Here is an 18,548-nt window from a genome sequence, read left to right on the forward strand (position 1 = left end):
CTATCAGTTGACTGAATAGATAGCTGTTGTAATATTAAAACTATTTTCTCTTGTTTGAAAAATCTCATTTGTACTTCAACTCTATTCAAACAGCCCCTTAATACAGATACTGTGCATTACTATCAAATCTCAGAGTCAAAATGTATCCCAAACATGCATACGACAGCCGAGTGTTTGGAATGGCCAAATCAACGGATCAGATTGAATCTTCATGGGCAGATTTTGCTAGAATTTCTCATTTCATGCTAGAAAACCTGTAAATGTCATTTGAAATGGGGAAAAAAAAAAAGTGTGACAACAATTGCAGATCAAATTAGTGTAGTAGCTTACAGATTCTTGGGCAGGGGTCCCCAACTATGGTTCTGGAGGGGTGTAGTGACTGCAGGTTTTCATTCTAACCCTTTTAATTAGTGACCTGTTTTTGCTGCTAATTAACTTTTAAATTTTAATTGACTTGCTCTTGAAGACTCGGAACACAATTGTTTTTCCTTAATTAGCAGCCTAACACCGAGATAGAATAGGAGCCAAAACATGACCAGCAAACTGCGTCCATCATATAATTACAGAAAAGAATGATGAAGGTTTCAAGAATATTGATCTGCTCAGATCCCCAAAATATTTTGTGTTTTTAGAAAAGAAAAATCAATTTCAGAAATATCTGCTATTGCACAATGACAGCAGCAACAAGCCGTGGAAATAAAAAACAGGTTTAATTAACAAGAATTGGTGCCTAATTAAGCGATTGGTTGGAGTTTCAGGCCCTTCTGTTGGCTCACTCACTTCACACTTCATTTGTTTAGTTGCCATTTAAGGCAAGAAATGAAGCAATTTAGAGGAAAAAAAATCTTCAATTAAATTGAAAAGAAAAGGAGTTAATTTGCAGCAAAAACTGGTCACCAATTAAAAGGACCAGAGTTGTTTTAGGGGATCAGTAACCTTTGTTTAAAGACACTAGTTGATGGTTACAAATCAGTTTATTAGGGGAAAAAAGTGACACTGTAAAAAAATCTGGACTGATTTTAAATCAGCAAATCGTCTGCATTGTATTAAAGGTCAATACTCATCACTGTAAAACACTCTTACATCTGAAAAGAAACCTCTTAAGGTTTAAAAAGGCACTTGAGCAGGTTCAATTTTAGGCCCCTTCCTTTTACGTGTATTGTTTGCACATCCTCCAGGGTACTAAAGCAAAACACAAAATTAAACCAAACAGAGACACCCCCCCGATTCCCATCCGCCCCAGGAATTAAAATTAAGAGAAACCTCCATATCATGATTGCAGTTCATTTTTATTTGGACAAATGACACAATATCAAAAAGTGCAGCTCATGTGTGAATACATTTATACACACATTTTCCAAGTGCTTATGTAACCACAGAGGTTAATACTTTTGATCAGATACCAAAATCTGTTTTATAACTCTTAAATGTGGGCATTTTCATACGTTACAAATTTGACAGTTGACCCTGCTGATGAAATGAACAGCACTGTTCCTTTTAGATAATGGACACTGTGCAGACCAAAAAAAAAAAAAAATTGTATCTGGCATTTAAGATTTGTTTTGAAAATATTAAATGTATTTTAACTATAAATTGGATGCAGTAGTATTTGGTTTCATTTTTCATTGCCTTTACTCTTCCGCACAACTAAGAACTATATCTGAGGAAAAGATTCTGAAGCAATTTTGAAATTTAGACATTTACAATTTTTTTTTTTTTTTTTTAAATGTGCAAAAGTTAGAGACCCAATAAAGACAACATTCCATTACAAGAATATGCCTAAAGCATTTTTTGTCAAATTCAGCATTGAGAATTTTTGGTACTGGCTCTGTGTATTTAGTTAAGTAGGCATGGATGACGAGTTATGTAGCCACAATCTAAACAAGCAACTTTTAGATAGGACTTCTCCTCTCCCCCGCCCACAAAAAAAAAAAAATCAATTGGTAGCTCTAGTGGATTTTGGGGCCACAACTTCCATAAATGATGCAAGGCATCCTTAAAGTAGTTTGATTGTATCCTTGTGTCAAGGTACCTTAAACTACATAGTAAGAATGAACCACTACTTAGGCAAAATAAGGGCAGTTATTTACCCAGAGAATGTGTTCACAATGCTTGCATTATCAATGGATTATTTGGAAAATTTTCCATACAAATTTTGGATGCAGCTGTAATCTAAATTAAAGCTCCTGCTAATCAAACCATATTCTTTGCAATCGCTGCCACCACATCCTGGAATAAGGTAAAAAATGAGATTCTATGGAACAACTTGGAGTTGTATTAAGTAGCAGAGTACAAGTGTGTGATTCTTTACAGTAGGCATGTATCTAAAATGGTAGACAGTTGCTTTTAAGATTACCGAGCTCCAAAGCTCATAATTAAGGTTGCCTTCTAGGGGAAACACATTTAACTTGTCGCACACAACTTTGAGTTGTTCTCTACGTTCCAGATGCAAGTACTCAAAAATAAATGAACTGGTTTCACTCCAACACATATGCACTTTTACTTGGTGACCTGGTGTATTCCATTGGCAAGGTAAGCTACATTTGATGATGACACACCAGCCACAGAGATGCGCCCATCTTTTGTCATGTAGATAGAGAACTCCTTTGTGAGACGTTCAACCTAAATTAAGAAATGAAACATTAAAAAAAAAAAGTTATGGGAAGGTCTTCAAAAAGTAAAAAAACAAAAATATTTTATATTGTGGTGACAAAGAACTGGAACACCTCAGAAATGGTCAAAACCTAGGTAGGATTGCCTGTCTAGAAAAGTCAGGAAATTTCCAAGTATTATTAGAGATTCATACTCTTTAAAAATTACACTATCTGCAATAAACTGGATTTGGCTAAACAACTTACCTGCTCAGGTTTGAGGCCAGTGAAACAGAACATGCCAATCTGGTCAATGATATGCTGCCAATTATGGCTAGACCCTTCCTTTTTCAAATTGGACACAAGCTGTTCCCTCATGCCAATTATACGGTTAGCCATTCCTTTTACTTCTTGCAACCTATAAATAAAAACCAAAGCAGCTAGATATAAAATACTATTAGTGCAGTAAGGAAACCGAGTGTAATGTGGCAAAAAATACCAGGCAGAGTCATTCTCAAATAAAAAGTCATAAATAGCACCATTTCACCTTAAGCACATCTATATAAGACAAAGAATTATTATCCTCATTACACCACTACCACAAAAAAAAAAAAATTCTGAATATCTGACATGAGCCATTTCAGCCTTTACACAAGTTAGTCAGATGCACAGCCTTTTAAGTGCAGGGTCCAAGAAAGAGATTCTTGCTAGTCAAGTCACTCAACATTAAAAATCATCTGTACGTGAAGACAAATCTTTTCCACATAAAAATGTATCCATATTTAAAGGGGTGTAAAACTAAATATGAATCACACGAAGAAAGTTAACCATACAGAATTCAACAACACAACTAATAGTAATGAATGATAACTACTGTCGCAAGACGAGTGAATGCGACTTAGCACGACTAATACGTCAGCTTGAATTGAATCTAGGCGAGGGCACGGAGCGCTCTGCCTATCAAAGCATACTACGCAGTTGTAGGCCCTACGTAGTCGCCAGACATCGTAGGCGACAATGCGCCAGGCGATGGGATTTATTATTTCAGAGAAATGACACATAAAATTATGAAACCTTTAAAAGGCTATTTACGCGAATATTTCATTGCACGTATTCTCGTTAGTGTGTTTCTAAGGAGAACCGTTGAAATATTATTTAGTTAGAAAATTGTCTTACTTGACCGTGTCACACCTGTATCAGCTGAAGGCACACCGGTTGCGGAGCACTGCCTTAATATAATATACAGCCTATTAATGTGAATTAATAAGCCACCCATTCTACATTCCTCAAATAACAGACTACAGTCATGCACCAATTTAATTACTTCTGGAGGGCCCTTTAAGGTTTGTTTTCACCAGCACTGCTCCATGTCGGAAATTCTTAGGCATTCATCCCACATTGCCTTCCTAACACCAGTGCTTCTCAAGCTATATGTCTCAAGAAACTAGTTTTGCTTTTTTAATTCAATGACAAACCAATTAGTAGCAATTGCAAGCTGCCGTCCTGCCCCCCCACCCCTTTGGTGAAACAAGCTCACCCTAGAAATGGAGAAACGTACTGCACAGCACTGCCAATCATTTAGGCGGAACACTGCAACTCAGTCATGAAACAACAAATGGCACCATTACCCACTAGCTGGAACCCTGGTCGCAATTCAGTGGTTGAGAAACACTGCCTTACACAGACTAAGTGTGCAGATGCCAAGACAAGATTGGTTTGTGTGACTCAGTACCAGCAGTTTAAGTACATGTACCAGAGACCCACAGAGCCTCAACTGCAATGATCTGTACACTTCGTGTCCAACATTCAGCTGAATGGCTGATCTCAAACTGAGGAGCATGTCAGTGCATGAATATATAATGCATGCAATAATTTCTCTACATATGAGAAAGGTTTTCTTTAAAACAGTTAAAAAAACAGTTACATTACTATCACTGTACAATGCAGTGAAACTCCTCACAGCAAGGTATACAAAACTGTGACGGCCAATGATAAAAACACCACCATCCACAATAAATGAATATAATAAAATGACGGATGAGCAATCTTTAATTTCATAGTGGCTCATCCGCACCAATTTAAAGATTCCGGAAAACCTGAAAGTCATTCCTTTGGTAACACTCTTGAAGGGTATGTAAACTGCCAACACAAATTATCAGGGTGTGGATTAAACGGTGTCTCTGCATTTAATTCCCCAGTTCACAACACCACTAACAAGATTTCACACAGAACCCATTTCCAGAGTGGTTTCTGTAACATTACTACTTAAAAATGGATGTTGTGAGTTTAATGTAACAGGTTCCATACAAGAAAACTTGTTTTATTATACACTGACATAATATGAATGTGAAAAGCAAGGTTGTCTTTTTTCAGAAAGGTTAGGAATTAAAGTATATTCAGCCACTTCACATTTTCATAATAAAAGGAGTTTATAATTCTCTCAAAATTACACCATATTCAAGAATGCCATAAAGCAGTATCAGTCAAACCTAACAATTGTATGTTTTTATCTTCACAGACAGGCTCATTGCACTGCCCAAGTAACACATCTCTTAATTAAATGGCTAATCGAAGATATTTAAATACAGAATTAAAAAAAAGGATCAGAAAACACAGAAGAGTAAAATCTTACCATTCCTGCCTTAACTCAGGGGTGTTCATAATAGTGGCAGCGATACAAGCCCCATTAAGTGGGGGGTTGGAATACATTGGGCGAATCAGGATCTTCAACTGGGATTCAACACGTTTTGCCTCATCAGCATCACTACACACAACAGTGAAGGCTCCTACACGCTCACCTGAGGATTGGGAAAATAGTATAAATAAAAAAAAAATATATATGCTTCACATTTACCAGTAAAAAGATAGTTGTTCTTTTATGCAGTCACTAAAAATTAAGACAGTTGGAAAAAAAAAAATTAAAAATGAAAGGGAATTCTTACCATATAATCCCATATTTTTAGCATAGGATTGAGAAAGAACAACATTAAGGCCTTGTTCGATGAAATAGCGGACAGCCCATGCATCACGATCAATATCTCCACTTGCAAACCCCTGATATGCCATGTCAAAGAAGGAAAATAGGTTTCTTTGCTGTAACAAAACAAACAAAAAAACAAATCTGAAGACCTTGATAAATGTATACACACTAAGCCAAAAGTACTATACTGGATTCTTGAAATATACATTGGTCATCCAATAATTTGCAGTTTAAGATTTAACACAAAATGAACTGGTCAAGTTTCATGATGCCATGCAAACCTATAAATCAAAGTTTGTAGAACACAGTAATATAGGTAAAATTCCTATGAACTGGTAGGATTTGGGTTTCAGCCACATGCGATAACCACAGATTCGACAATTTCTACTTGGATCACCAAATACTTCTGATGGAGCACTTGGCAACAATAATATAGTTTACACAGGGTTTTACATATTAAAATGAAACCCATACTCTACACAATAAAGATCTATAATTTTCAGTGTTTAAACTCACTTTAACAACTGAAGCCAACTCCTTCCACTGCTCTGGTTTGGGGTCCACACCAGTGGGATTGTGAGCACAGGCGTGGAACAGAATGATGCTCTTTTCTGGGATTTTCTGAAAAAGAACATACCAAAAATTATACAGAAAATAAAGAAACATTACAGAAGACATATCCAAATAGATTAACACATCACATAGAACCAACTCATATTTGCAAACAAGCTTTTAACATCCCCTTACAGACAGATCTTCCAAGGCACCAGCAAAGTCAAATCCACATGTTTTAGGGTCATAGTAACGATATCCAGAAAGTTGCATTCCAGCATCTCTGAAGATGGGTGTGTGGTTACCCCAAGATGGTTTTGGAAGGTATACATCACGGCTGGCCTGGTAAAATCTTGCCTGTTGAAAAAGAACATAGAAAGCTTATGAACTGTCCTAATCTCACCACAATGGGCATTATTATGACATGGTAGTCAACATTTGCCCAGAAAGACAAGTGAGCCCTGGAAAATTAAGTACTGCAATTTCATAGTTTATCATTGTTTCAGATTCTTAATACATGCAACATAAACTAAACACAATTAAGGAGCATTGTATAGTTTCAACCTGAGCAAAATTCAGAATTCTGTTATATTCAGAATATTTAAATATATTCCCAAATCCATTTAATAAAAAGGGTCAAAATAGTCCAGAACCTATCCTGGCAGAAACCAAGCCTGTCCAGGACATCAGTCAGGTACAAACCATAATCACTCTGTTTCAGAGACAGTGACAAAAATGTTCAAACTGAAAAGAAGGCTTAGAAAGAGTAAAAGTGAACCCAATTTACAAGTAGAAATCAATTAAAATTCCCCAATTCTGTATGGAAAACAGCCTTTAGAAAATGGTGTATGTCTGATTATGCCTTAGCATTTTTGACAAATCTATTAGCGACAGGCAAGTTTCTATTCTGATACAGAACCAAGTGGCGCACTCTGTAATTATTAAAACAAAAGAAATATACTTTGTTAATCACAATATAAAATCTTTATTGCTAAATTCTTTTACCACTACAAGTTAGTCAAATCAATCTACCCTGCACATCTACAGAAGGTGGGAGGGGCAAAAAACAGAGTACACAGATAAAGCCCAAGTGGACAACGAGAGAACACGAAAACTCCAGAATCCCTGAACCAAGACTTACAACTATGATAAAGGAGTTTGTGAAATGGCTAGCACTATTACATTAAAATATGCCACCAGCATCAGAAAACAATGCTAAATTCGCATAAAAGGTGGACAACAGTAACTTACCAGGAAGTTGGCTCCCACACGAAGAGACCCAGTTCCTGAAATGGTCTGCACAGTTGTGAACTACAAATAAAATGATAAAAACAATCCACGTAAGTGATACTGTGTTATCCTCTGGGGACAAACTCAATGTGCTATAAAGCAAATATACTTTACATACGGTTTATTTTTTAGGTTAGGCATAGTCTTAATCACTACTTTTTTTGTAGTGGTTGAACAGCCACTTATGAGCTTATAATTAGCCTGAAATAGGTGCAGTATAAACATAAATACAACTCTGTAAGCTGGAAAAAAGTCTTATGAATTAAAAAAAAGAAATCAAGTAATTTGTCCTTATTTTAAAGAACAGCTCTTAGTCGACCAAAAATATCAACTGGACAACTCTGCTGTTTGTGTTTAAAGGTTTCTCTTAGCATTATATCAACTGGCATTTAGAAAAACTTTTTTTGATTATTATTTGATGTTCTATTATCCTGAGAGACAGTACATCATCTCACTCATAATTCCACTTAATTGCTGTAAATTGAAATGCAGCAATAAACACATTCTATTCCAAACACATCTCATGCCCTTTTCTGCAGCAGGTATTTTCTCTCTCCTTTTAAAATTGACGGAATTCCCAATCATTCAAAATGAAGACTGTCAACTCACCCGACCACTTTTTATGACCTCATTAGTAGGCCCTAGGGCCAGCTCCACAGAAGCCTTGTTAAAGTCAGCTAGGCCAGCAATTGGAAGATACTCTTTGTCTAGCTTCTTAGCTGCAATCTGCGCCTCAGCCTAGTAAAGGAAAAGAAAAAAAAAAAACCCAACAAGAGTATATTAGTTCATAAACAGTCCACAAAGTGAATTTTATCAAATGTGTGCATTCATCATCAAAGGTGTATAGTCAGAGATTTCTTGATTTTAAACAGTAGATAATCGGCTACGAACAAGCATGGTGTGAAAATAAAATCAGTCTATATACAAACAATATGGCAAAAAAAGCACAGCGTAATTTGCATGGGTATGAAACTTAAAAATATATATATTTTTTTTTGCCCAGTAGGCCCGCTTCCAGCCTTCAGCATCTTTATACAGTGTACTCTCAGGCCTTTCTTCCTCCAACAGCTCAATATCAGTCTTTCCTCTCAACTTCACATTCATTAGTCTGGTGACATAGATTAAAAGCTACTTCAGGAGAATCACTTCCAGGCCTAGGCCAGGAAATTTTATTCTATTCTGCCAGAACTCGCACTAAGGACCCAGGTGTCCTTGTAAACCTAGACCAAACATTCTGTTGAAGGGCTACACAATTCCCATGTTCTCCGCCTGCTATTATGGGCAACATATAGCCACATCCAAGACGACGGGTCTCCCTATTGCCCTGTAGCTTATTAGGGAACACTGATCACTTGATAATGACCTCCTGTCATCCTTCCATTACATCACTTCAATCCTACACTCTCCTGGTATCCCAGCCCTGATTATGACTTCCTGTACAATGTGTAATATTTAAATATCTAGGGATTTTTTTTTTTTTTTTAAATTTTTAGGCAAAAGATACTGGACTGAAATTTTGACAGTATTAACAGATAAAGGTGTTATAATTAAAACAAATACCATAAACATCTAATTTCTCACTAAACAAAAAGGCAAATTCCTTACACAAAGGATACTGTACATGTCACTGGATCAAATACCTAAAATCCGAAACAGGTGTACCCAAATCAGCGCAAATGTTTAGATCATCATTACAGATTCATTTGAGTATTATGCCTTATATGCTAGATATCAGTGGTGTGGTTTCATTCAAGCAATATAGCTACAGTATGCCAAGATCAAAAAGGCAGTCAGAGTCCCTCAGAAGACTGCTGAAGCTAGGGAGTCTGGAAAGATATTTAAATTAGACGACATGTTTCTTAGAAATTAGCAGTCCACTGTAAGATCATCTAAAAATTAACATTTCAGACCACTAGCAATCTATCCAAGCCAGGTAATGCCATCACATTCTCTCCAAAAGATGCTGTGGGAAGTCATCAAGAAACTAAGGAGAACAAACACGTATTTCTCAGCTGTAAAACAAGGTTGTGAAAGAGTTATGGTTTGGGGCTGCATTTCTTATGCATTAGCTGGCCAGCTTGTCATTTTAAAGTCAACCTTGAATATCATATTGTGTTAGATTGAACCTTCATCAAGTACTCTCATCTGTTACAAAACTGATGTTGAACCACAAGTGGGTGTTGTAACAAGGCATTGAACCAAAACACTGAAGCAAATGCACAAAGATAAGGCACACAAAGAAGAAATTGGAGGATTATGGATAGGCCAAATCAAAACCCAGTACTAACCTTCACAGAAATGCTTGCAGGACTTGATGTAGAGCTAACCAATGAGGAGGTGTCTACAAAACATTTTTGCTAAACACCATGTAAAGAAGCCAGGGGCTTACTTATCTTTTCCATGTCATACCTTTTGCTGAATAAATTATAAAGAATTGTCATCATTTCTTTTGTTAAACTACAGTAGATACTGTGAATATTGGAAATTTACTCAATTAACATGCAAGTAAATATGAAGAGATCCTTCCATGTGATCTACTTACTGTATCGCAGCACTGTAACTTAGAATTATTCAAATGTTGTCCACATCAACCCTTTATATAATATTAAAGGCCAACTGCTAAGATAGGAGTCGGAATGTGTAGTCTTGGCACTCACCACTAGACTGTGAATGCTTTCCAAAAAGGTAGAGAATATACATGTATTGTGCCTCTGGCCCGAAATATCCTGAACACAAACTACACGTAACTTGCACATTATACACATAGATGTTTTTAATTTTGCAGTGGCTAGAAAGTAAACAACAGTCGTGAATGTTACAAGGAATATACTGGAAGAGTATATGTAGACGGAATCACTTTTTTGTTCACTTACCTTGCGCACACAGCTAAGTACATAAGGCTTGCCATTGTCATCACGATAAGCACCCACACCAAGATTCATTTTTTTGGGGTTAGAGTCACGCTTGAAAGCTTCTGTTACTCCAAGAATGGGATCAGGTGGACCCATCTCCACATGCGACCACCAGGAGCTAGATAATAAAAGGTGATACACAAAGATGATACTGAAACTCCATAGCACAGTAAATATTCTGTAAATCTGTAACATATTTTTTGGAGGGCATCAAAAAAAAAAATGAAAACTGATGCAGAACAACAAGAAGGTCAGTTTTGGTAAAATGGTATGAAAAGTCATAAGCCACTCAGTAAGGTTACCTGTATGCAGCAGAACAAGGTTACAACATACATACAGAAACAACTACATTTATACAATAGCCTTCACAGAACGGCAAATTTCCTTAAATATTGCTCTTAACATTTACCGGTAAAGTTATTAAAATATCAAGCGGTGAATCAGAAGCAGAAAGCAAAATCTAGGAATGATCAAAATAACTATTTTTACAGGGCTTTTCCTACTGGGATGCCACTTCCTGCAAGATGCACAGAGTAGGAAGGAAGCTGGTGAAGGAAAGGTCAGACAAAGAGCCTGATGGCAAGAAGGAGATTCCATTGTGGCATTTTGAGATAAACTAAAGAGGCCAACTCATTCTAACAGACATCAGAAACAATGCTTATACAGTTAGGTCCAAGGACATCCAGGATTTTAATTTCCCCTTGCTATCTTGTTTTCTCTTTGGGTTCTTCCTCTCACTGTAGCTTTTATTAAGTAAACACATGTTTATATTTAGAATCTATTGCATTTTAACTAACTTGCTCAAATTCTGTTTTTGATCATAAGATTTATATATGACAAAATAATTGCACAAATGCAAAACTTAAAAGGCAGCATAATACACAGTGGATAGTAATTCCTCCTCAAAGATCCAGGATCCTGGATTCTAGTTCCAGGCCAATTTTGCCCATGTTGAGTATAAGCACTATCATGGTTTTGCATGGGTGTTCCTCCTATACCCCCAAAGATATAGACAGTATTTATTTGTTTAACTTTTACATAAGTTCAAGAAATACAAACAACAACAACTTCCCTCAAATATATACATGAATTGCAAAAAGACATGCTGGTCAGGTTAACATGCAATTCCATATTGGTCCATGTAGATGTGTATATGTATGAGCCTTATGATGAACTGGTACCCTGTCCTACTGTGCTGCCATAACAGGCTCTGGCCCATTATTACCGTGGGGTGTGAAAATGAAATACCTCTGCAAACCATCCTATTTTAGTAAAGCTAAGTATTGTACCATCAGACCATCCACATTTCATTTCTCACATATGCGGAGGCATGGTAAAATAAGGAAATTTCCCTCAATATTGTGTTAGTATATAAATAACTAGCAACAAAAATAGAATGTACAAGACAGTCAGTACAAAATTCAGATTATACTGGACTTGGTTATGGAAATGACGCTTTGACTTTGAAATTTAATTCCACTCAGTTTACCTCTACTGTAATATTTGAGCTTTGAACTGTTGTTTTCTTACCAGTTTAATGAAAAATGAAACACACTACAAAAAGATTTTGTTTTCTTATAATTTAAAAATCTGAAAATGACACTTAATATATTTATGTCTGACAGTTTGTAATATTTGAATTAATGAACGACTGATTAGGAAGAAAATTACCATAATAAACTAATGAGGTTTGACTGTTGTTCAGTACAAACATCAAAAGTGTTGAATGAGAAAAACAAGATTTGTTAACTGGCTTATTTAAGAAAAGAAAATGAAAAAAACAAAACACCACACACACATCATGTGCGGGCCACCTAAACTGGAAAATAATGACCAATCATTGTCTAGGCTTTATATTAAGCTCTAAATTGGCAAGTGTGGGAGATAAAAACATTTCTTCTTAACCCACTGGCACGTTTACCAGTCCCACACAAGGATCCTTCTCGTATGACATTCATTTCACCAGAAGTTCTGTAATGGCTATAATTAAAACCAAGATACTTTGCTCATTCACTGAAACTCTACCAGAAGGTAAAATGAAATAAAAATATTACTGTTTTATTAATATATGTACTATATAAATATTACAAGCATTTTACTTGGCCTAAAATTGGATGTTAAATGTGCATTGATAAAGTGAAGAATAGTTTTCTTCAAATGCTGCAGAAACTGTAAAGAGAGGGATTCATCAAAGATGCACACTAGAGCAATAGGCGGCAGATACATTAATCAGAAGTCGATCTGGCCACTAAAACCCATTCAAAAGTCGAGAAAATAAGCTCAGACTTTGCAAGTAAATTAATTAAAAATACTGAAATATATTTACAGTATTTACACAATTGCAACTACATTAAATTCTAAATGGTTTAGTGAGGACACCTAAAAATTACTACAGCTTGGCGGTTGCCTTTTACACATTTTTTTGGATTTAAAATGGAAACAACACTGGGGTTCCACCTAAAAGTCTACGACCATCCTACATAATTTTGCCAAATGCGAAATTAAAAACAGCAGATATCAAACGATTCTACAGAATTCTCACCTACGAATAAAATTTTACTCTCCATCAGTGGATAAACAGGCTCATACAAGCATCAGATAAACATCCAACCATATTAAAAGGGGCACGTGTGCCTTAGCCAATCACAACATCACGACGCAACACACAGCAACCGAAGGTCGACGTCATTATCCAAATTACTTGAACCATTAGCTATCCGGATACACGAGGTGGCACAAGTAATAACCGTCACCTTTCGGAACGTATTTTGAATACTGTGACCATTTTATTTTAAGAATGTGGTCATCGGCATTGAAACCAGCGGTTTGTTATTGCTATTGTTACCACCGACACCTTTTGAACTGCTACCGTTATTATAAGTGCCCACTCCAAACCCCGGTTACAATATACAACCACCCATCTTTCTAAACTGCTTGATCCAGTTTTTGATTCACGAGTATCTTTAAGCTTATCTTGACCGAACTGGTGGTAAAGCAGAGGGACATGCAAAGGAAATCATATAGAACATATTTTGCGGATAACGAGAGGGCACCTAACCTCTACTAACCCAAAGTTATTTATAATATGACCTTCCAATGTCGGAAAACTGGAGATGGATAAATAAAATATTTAAAACTGCTATTGAACAATAAGCACACATCACTAACGCTTAGCGAGTGACTGAAAATGTACATTCCAAAATACTCATTTAAGTTAAAATGCAATAATTGAATGTCAAACACGGAATCCTATACATCGGAAAGCAATATCCAGGGCCCACCGGCGTCAGGGTGTATTATAATTTACTCAAGGACACACCATGCATTTGTAAAAGGCCGTCTATAATAGCATGTTAAAATACACTAGTAATAAAAGTGTATCACTTTAAAAACAGCATAAATGCAGAAAAGTACAAAATGCGGGGAAATCACACGTGCCAAAAGTCGAGAATTATGTAAACCTGTAAATTTCACGGTGCCTTTCAACTCCCCTCAACGCCCTTTCCCCGGGCCCAACAACCGGAATAAAAATAAAAAAACATGGAAGAGTACAGAGGTGAAGACATAAACGTATTACCTGGCCCTGACGGGAAAAGACGACAAACAAGGATAATAATTCCCGACATTGCAGAGAAGTTTGCTAGACTTTAAGAGGGACATTGCTGCACAGGGGAGTCTGGCAGGGCAAACAGGGCACAGGCTGTCACAATGCACGCCGGGACGAAAAAAAAGTGGTGCGTACCATGTGACAAAAGCTTTTGAAGCATGCGCACTCGGGGAGCAACGCCACACACTGGGCAACTAAAGGCAGACAGCTTCTCGATAATCGCAAATTGTTAATTATCTGCAGCGTTAAACTATTTTTTTTTAACGTGAACTGTTTTAAATGTATTCTTTTGAAGCCTAATCCCGCCACTCAAAAAAGGTTATTTTATAATATATACATTGTAATGTCTCTTTCCAGGCGGGAGAAATAAACACAGTGAAGTGGTTGTAGCATTCCAAAAACAAAGGTTTTTATTGCTCTTCCGACTTAAACTGACGAAGAACAACCATATGTCAGACATCCCTAAAACTCATTTTTTTAACCCCCTTTGTATTTTGTAGTGTTACATTGTATCGTCGGCGCCGAGCACCGTAATGGCTTTTCAGCGGGTTGGCTGGAGAGCTGCTAGGCTCAGATCTGAAGGAAACTGAGAGACTGACACCTGGGCAGAACCACCACCGCTTCTCCATCCACTAAGGTTCATTTTTTTCCGGGTGCGCGTGCATCGGCGGAACTTCAAGCTCAAGGAGTTGGGGTAAAGTGTGGCAGATCGAGTTGCCACTGAACGCAGGTGAGCCTTGAGAAGCAGTTCCCGTGGTAAAAATGCACGTGCAAATGATAACATTTCACAATTTGTATAGAAGGCTTCATTTATAGAAAATGACACTTGTATTGCAAAAAGCAATGTACCCGACCATTATAAAAGATGATTAATCCAGTATAGAATGGCACATGCCAGAGCATGGGAGAACAACTGGAGTACTGGCACAGAAAAACACATCTTGACAAGGAAAGCATAAGCACACTGGGATTTGAACTCGGGAGGTTTTTTTTTTTACCACTGCACCAGGTTAAAACTGAATTTGAATAAATAAATAAAATAGAATCAATGTTATGATATTTTAAATATATTATATAATTGTAAAACCAATATGAGCTGGTGCTTTAATAAACAAATTGGGGTAAAGCTGTCCTACTTGCAGACTTAGTTTCATTCTGTACTGCTGTCTACATTTAGGCTGGCATTTGAATGAATCAGCTACGGTTTTTTGTATCCCATACATTCTTTTGAGGACAATACGTATGCATTGTCCTATTGTATTAGTATACAAAATTCACTTAGTGGATGTTTGAATCTTGCACATGGCAGCAAATTTAGTGACAGACATTGTAAGAAACCTTTGTCCAGGTTTGTTCTGGTAGCCTCTTTCTTTTTTTCATTTGAGTAAGGTGCTTTCCATCCTGATAATGGTGATTAAAAATCTGCTGCTTTCAGCATAAAATTCGTTATATTCATACAATATACCAGTATGTCTCCAGGTTTAAATAAGATTCGGTCAAAAACCTCTGTAGACTGATTTTTTTAGAATAAAACTTATTAAAATGGGAAAATATCTGCTACCTGTTATCCACTTTAATGTTTTTGAAAAAATAAGAATTGAACTTTGGTCAATTAATCATTTTTTTCCCTTCAGCAATGCCGATCATTAATAAAATAAGACTCCCACTTTATTAGTAAAGTTAATTTTCCTTTCCAACCCAATTTTCCTTCATTCACTCAAAATATGGAACCAATGTAGGAAGCACTTCAAGATAGAGAAGCTTTTATTTGTGGCACCTCTACACGATAACCACCTTTTTCCTCCATCTCAAACTTACACAATTTTTAATGTTTGGAAAACATACATGATTAAATCACTCAGAGATTTGTACATAGATAATGTCTTTGCATTCCATGAACAATTACAGCCCAAATTTAGCTTCCTATCAGCACAATTTTTCCACTATTTCCAAATTAGAAGCTTCACCTACTTGTATTCCTGAAGAAATATTGATCAGTCTTGAGGACTCAGAGAGCATTTCTATTTTAAGGTCCCTTCCTTTCAAAGATCAAAGGGTACAATGAGAAAAGGTTCTCTTGCTCAACAGTTCAGAAAAGGAGTGGAAGGCAGCCATGCACAATATTCACTCAAGCTCCATATGCGCAAAGCATACAATTGTCCAAAATGTTTCCAGGGCAAGATCCAACCTGCAAATGCTGCAATCGCACTCCAGCTTCATTAGGCCACATGTTCTGGGTGTGTAACAAATTAACATCCTTTTGAACCAAAATCTTTAGATAGATAGATAGATAGATAGATAGATAGATAGATAGATAGATAGATATATACTTTATTAATCCCAAGGGGAAATTCACATAATCCAGCAGCAGTATACTGATACAAAAACCAATATTAAATTAAATAGTAATAAAAATGCATGTAAAAGCAGACAATAACTTTAAATAATGTTAGCATTTACTCCCCCAGATGGAATTGAAGAGTCACATAGTGTGAGGGAGGAACGATCTCCTCAGTCGTTCAAAAGTCTGTCACTGAAGCTACTCCTCTGCCTGGAGATGACACTGTTCAGTGGATGCAGTGGATTCTTCATGATTGACAGGAGTTTGCTTAGTGCCCGTCGCTCTGCTAGAGATGTTAAACTGTCCAACTTTACTCCTACAATAGAGTCTGCCTTCTTAACAAGTTTGTCCAGGCATGAAGCATCCTTCATCTTTATGCTGCCTCCCCAGCACACCACCGCGTAGAAGAGGGCACTCGCCACAACCGTCTGGTAGAACATCTGCAGCATGTTATTGCAGATGTTGAAGGACCCTTCTAAGGAAGTATAGTCGGCTCTGACCTTTCTTACATAGAGCATCAGTATTGGCAGTCCAGTCCAATTTGTCATCCAGCTGCACTCCCAGATATTTAAAGGTCTGCACCCTCTGCACACAGTCACCTCTGATGATCACAGGGTCCATGAAGGGCCTGGGCCTCCTAAAATCCACCACCAGCTCCTTGGTCTTACTGGTGTTTAGGTGTAAGTGGTTTGAATCGCACCATTTAACAAAGTCTTTAATTAGCTTCATGTACTCCTCCTCCTGCCCACTCCTGATGCAGCCCACAACAGCAGAGTCATCAGCAAACTTTTGAACGTGGCAGGACTCTGAGTCGCATTGGAAGTCTGATGTATATAGACTGAACAGGACTGGAGAAAGTACAGTCCCCTGCAGCGCTCCTGTGTTGCTGACCACAATGTCAGACCTGCAGTTCTGACAGGTAAATGCCTATCAGACAGCCTTGGCGTCACAATCCAAACTAACCCATTAACAGTGTTTGGTGGACTCCCAGATGGGCTTAAAGTGGAGAAGGACAAACAAACTGTAATTTCCTTTACTTCACTATTAGCACATAGACTTATCTTCCTCAACTGGACGAATCCTAGTCCACCTCTTTTAAGTCAGTGGGTAACTGATGTTACGGTATATACTATTTGAAACTGGAAAAAATCAAATTCTAACTTAGAGGACCTGTTTAAAACTTTTTTAAAACCTGGCATGATCTAATCAATAACATTTTAGATTAAGCTTTTATATTGGTGAAGAGGAATCCCTTCTCTCTTTTCTACTCTTATTTTTACTCCGGCTGTTAGCCTTCCTCTCTTTCTCATGGGTGGGAGTTGAATTGAATTTAGTTTTGTTAAGTTTGACTAAATCATGGGATTTAGTTGCTTTTAATAAATTCAATAGATAAATAAAGTCACTTCCAGTTATAAAATTAATACCTGCTCATTGGAACATTATTTTGTACATCACCGTTGTCACTTGTTGAATTATAACTTTTTGTTTGTATTACTAGGGTGTTGTACTGTGTTAGCCATTATGAATGTAGTGAAAGGTCAAGCAAAATGACACCTTTTATGGGCTAACTAAAAAGATTACAATATGCAAGCTTTCAAGACAACTCATGCCCCTTCTTCAGACAAGATGTAATCTTTTTGCCTGCCGAAGGGGCCTGAGTTGCCTCGAAAGCTTGCATATTGTAATCTTTTTAGTTAGCCAATAAAAGGTGTCATTTTACTTGACCTTTCAGCTTTTTGTGCCTTCTGATGTGAGAGGGCCCTCCGCAAAGATGTTAGTTCATCTCTGATTTACACCTTCGTTATGAGAAGAATTATAGGCTAATACTGGTACAGAGTGCTGAATGGAATGCTGAAGCTGGTTGAAGTGCACTTCATTTGAAGTGTACTTCATTTTAAATGGATGCTTAAATGGTTATGTTGGGGTCATTGCTCTCCAGTACTATAATTCTGTTGGTGAAGCAGAATATGTGATAAACAAAACTTGATAATGCAGCTATTAATATGTGGACTTTCTCTGTATGGTTGTATTTATTTCACTTGAGAGTGGGTATCCTTAAATATTCATCCATGATTCACCACATTGTTACAAAGCATTAATGACAGGGTTTTCTTGCCACCTAAATATTATTATATAATTCATGAGTGAGATGGAAGCTGAGTATTCCTGTGTGTCCACATGGAGGAAACCACGTATGGATAAATTAGTGCAGGACTGCCATAACAATCCAGTTGTTGGCCCCTCCAGATCCTTACCAGTTCAGGATTTTGTTCCA

At 37.0% G+C, this 18,548-nt stretch overlaps 1 protein-coding gene across 1 annotated transcript; it reads right to left on the minus strand.

Annotated features, from left to right (window-relative positions):
- Window positions 1-1,270: 1,270 nt before the first annotated feature.
- Window positions 1,271-14,048, minus strand: got2a (glutamic-oxaloacetic transaminase 2a, mitochondrial). The gene is made up of 10 exons (XM_039763062.1): window positions 13,903-14,048; window positions 10,287-10,443; window positions 8,023-8,151; window positions 7,375-7,434; window positions 6,319-6,480; window positions 6,088-6,192; window positions 5,534-5,684; window positions 5,224-5,389; window positions 2,859-3,009; window positions 1,271-2,622 (listed from the first exon to the last, which is right to left on the minus strand). The coding sequence occupies exons 1-10, from the start codon at window positions 13,983-13,985 to the stop codon at window positions 2,500-2,502; spliced, it is 1,287 nt and encodes a 428-aa protein (XP_039618996.1). The 5' UTR covers window positions 13,986-14,048; the 3' UTR covers window positions 1,271-2,499.
- Window positions 14,049-18,548: the final 4,500 nt, after the last annotated feature.

The sequence above is a fragment of the Polypterus senegalus genome, chromosome 9, assembly GCF_016835505.1.
Source record: "Polypterus senegalus isolate Bchr_013 chromosome 9, ASM1683550v1, whole genome shotgun sequence".
Lineage (NCBI taxonomy): Eukaryota > Metazoa > Chordata > Cladistia > Polypteriformes > Polypteridae > Polypterus > Polypterus senegalus.

Excerpts from the sequence above, each read along its gene's own strand:
- got2a (XM_039763062.1), bottom strand. The coding sequence starts at position 13,985 with ATGTCCCTCTTAAAGTCTAGCAAACTTCTCTGCAATGTCGGGAATTAT. Across the intron at positions 10,444-13,902 it reads TCTTTTCCCGTCAGGGCCAG|CTCCTGGTGGTCGCATGTGG; the intron begins GTAATACGTTTA and ends TTTATTATCTAG. Across the intron at positions 6,481-7,374 it reads GTGTGGGAGCCAACTTCCTG|GCAAGATTTTACCAGGCCAG; the intron begins GTAAGTTACTGT and ends CTTTTTCAACAG.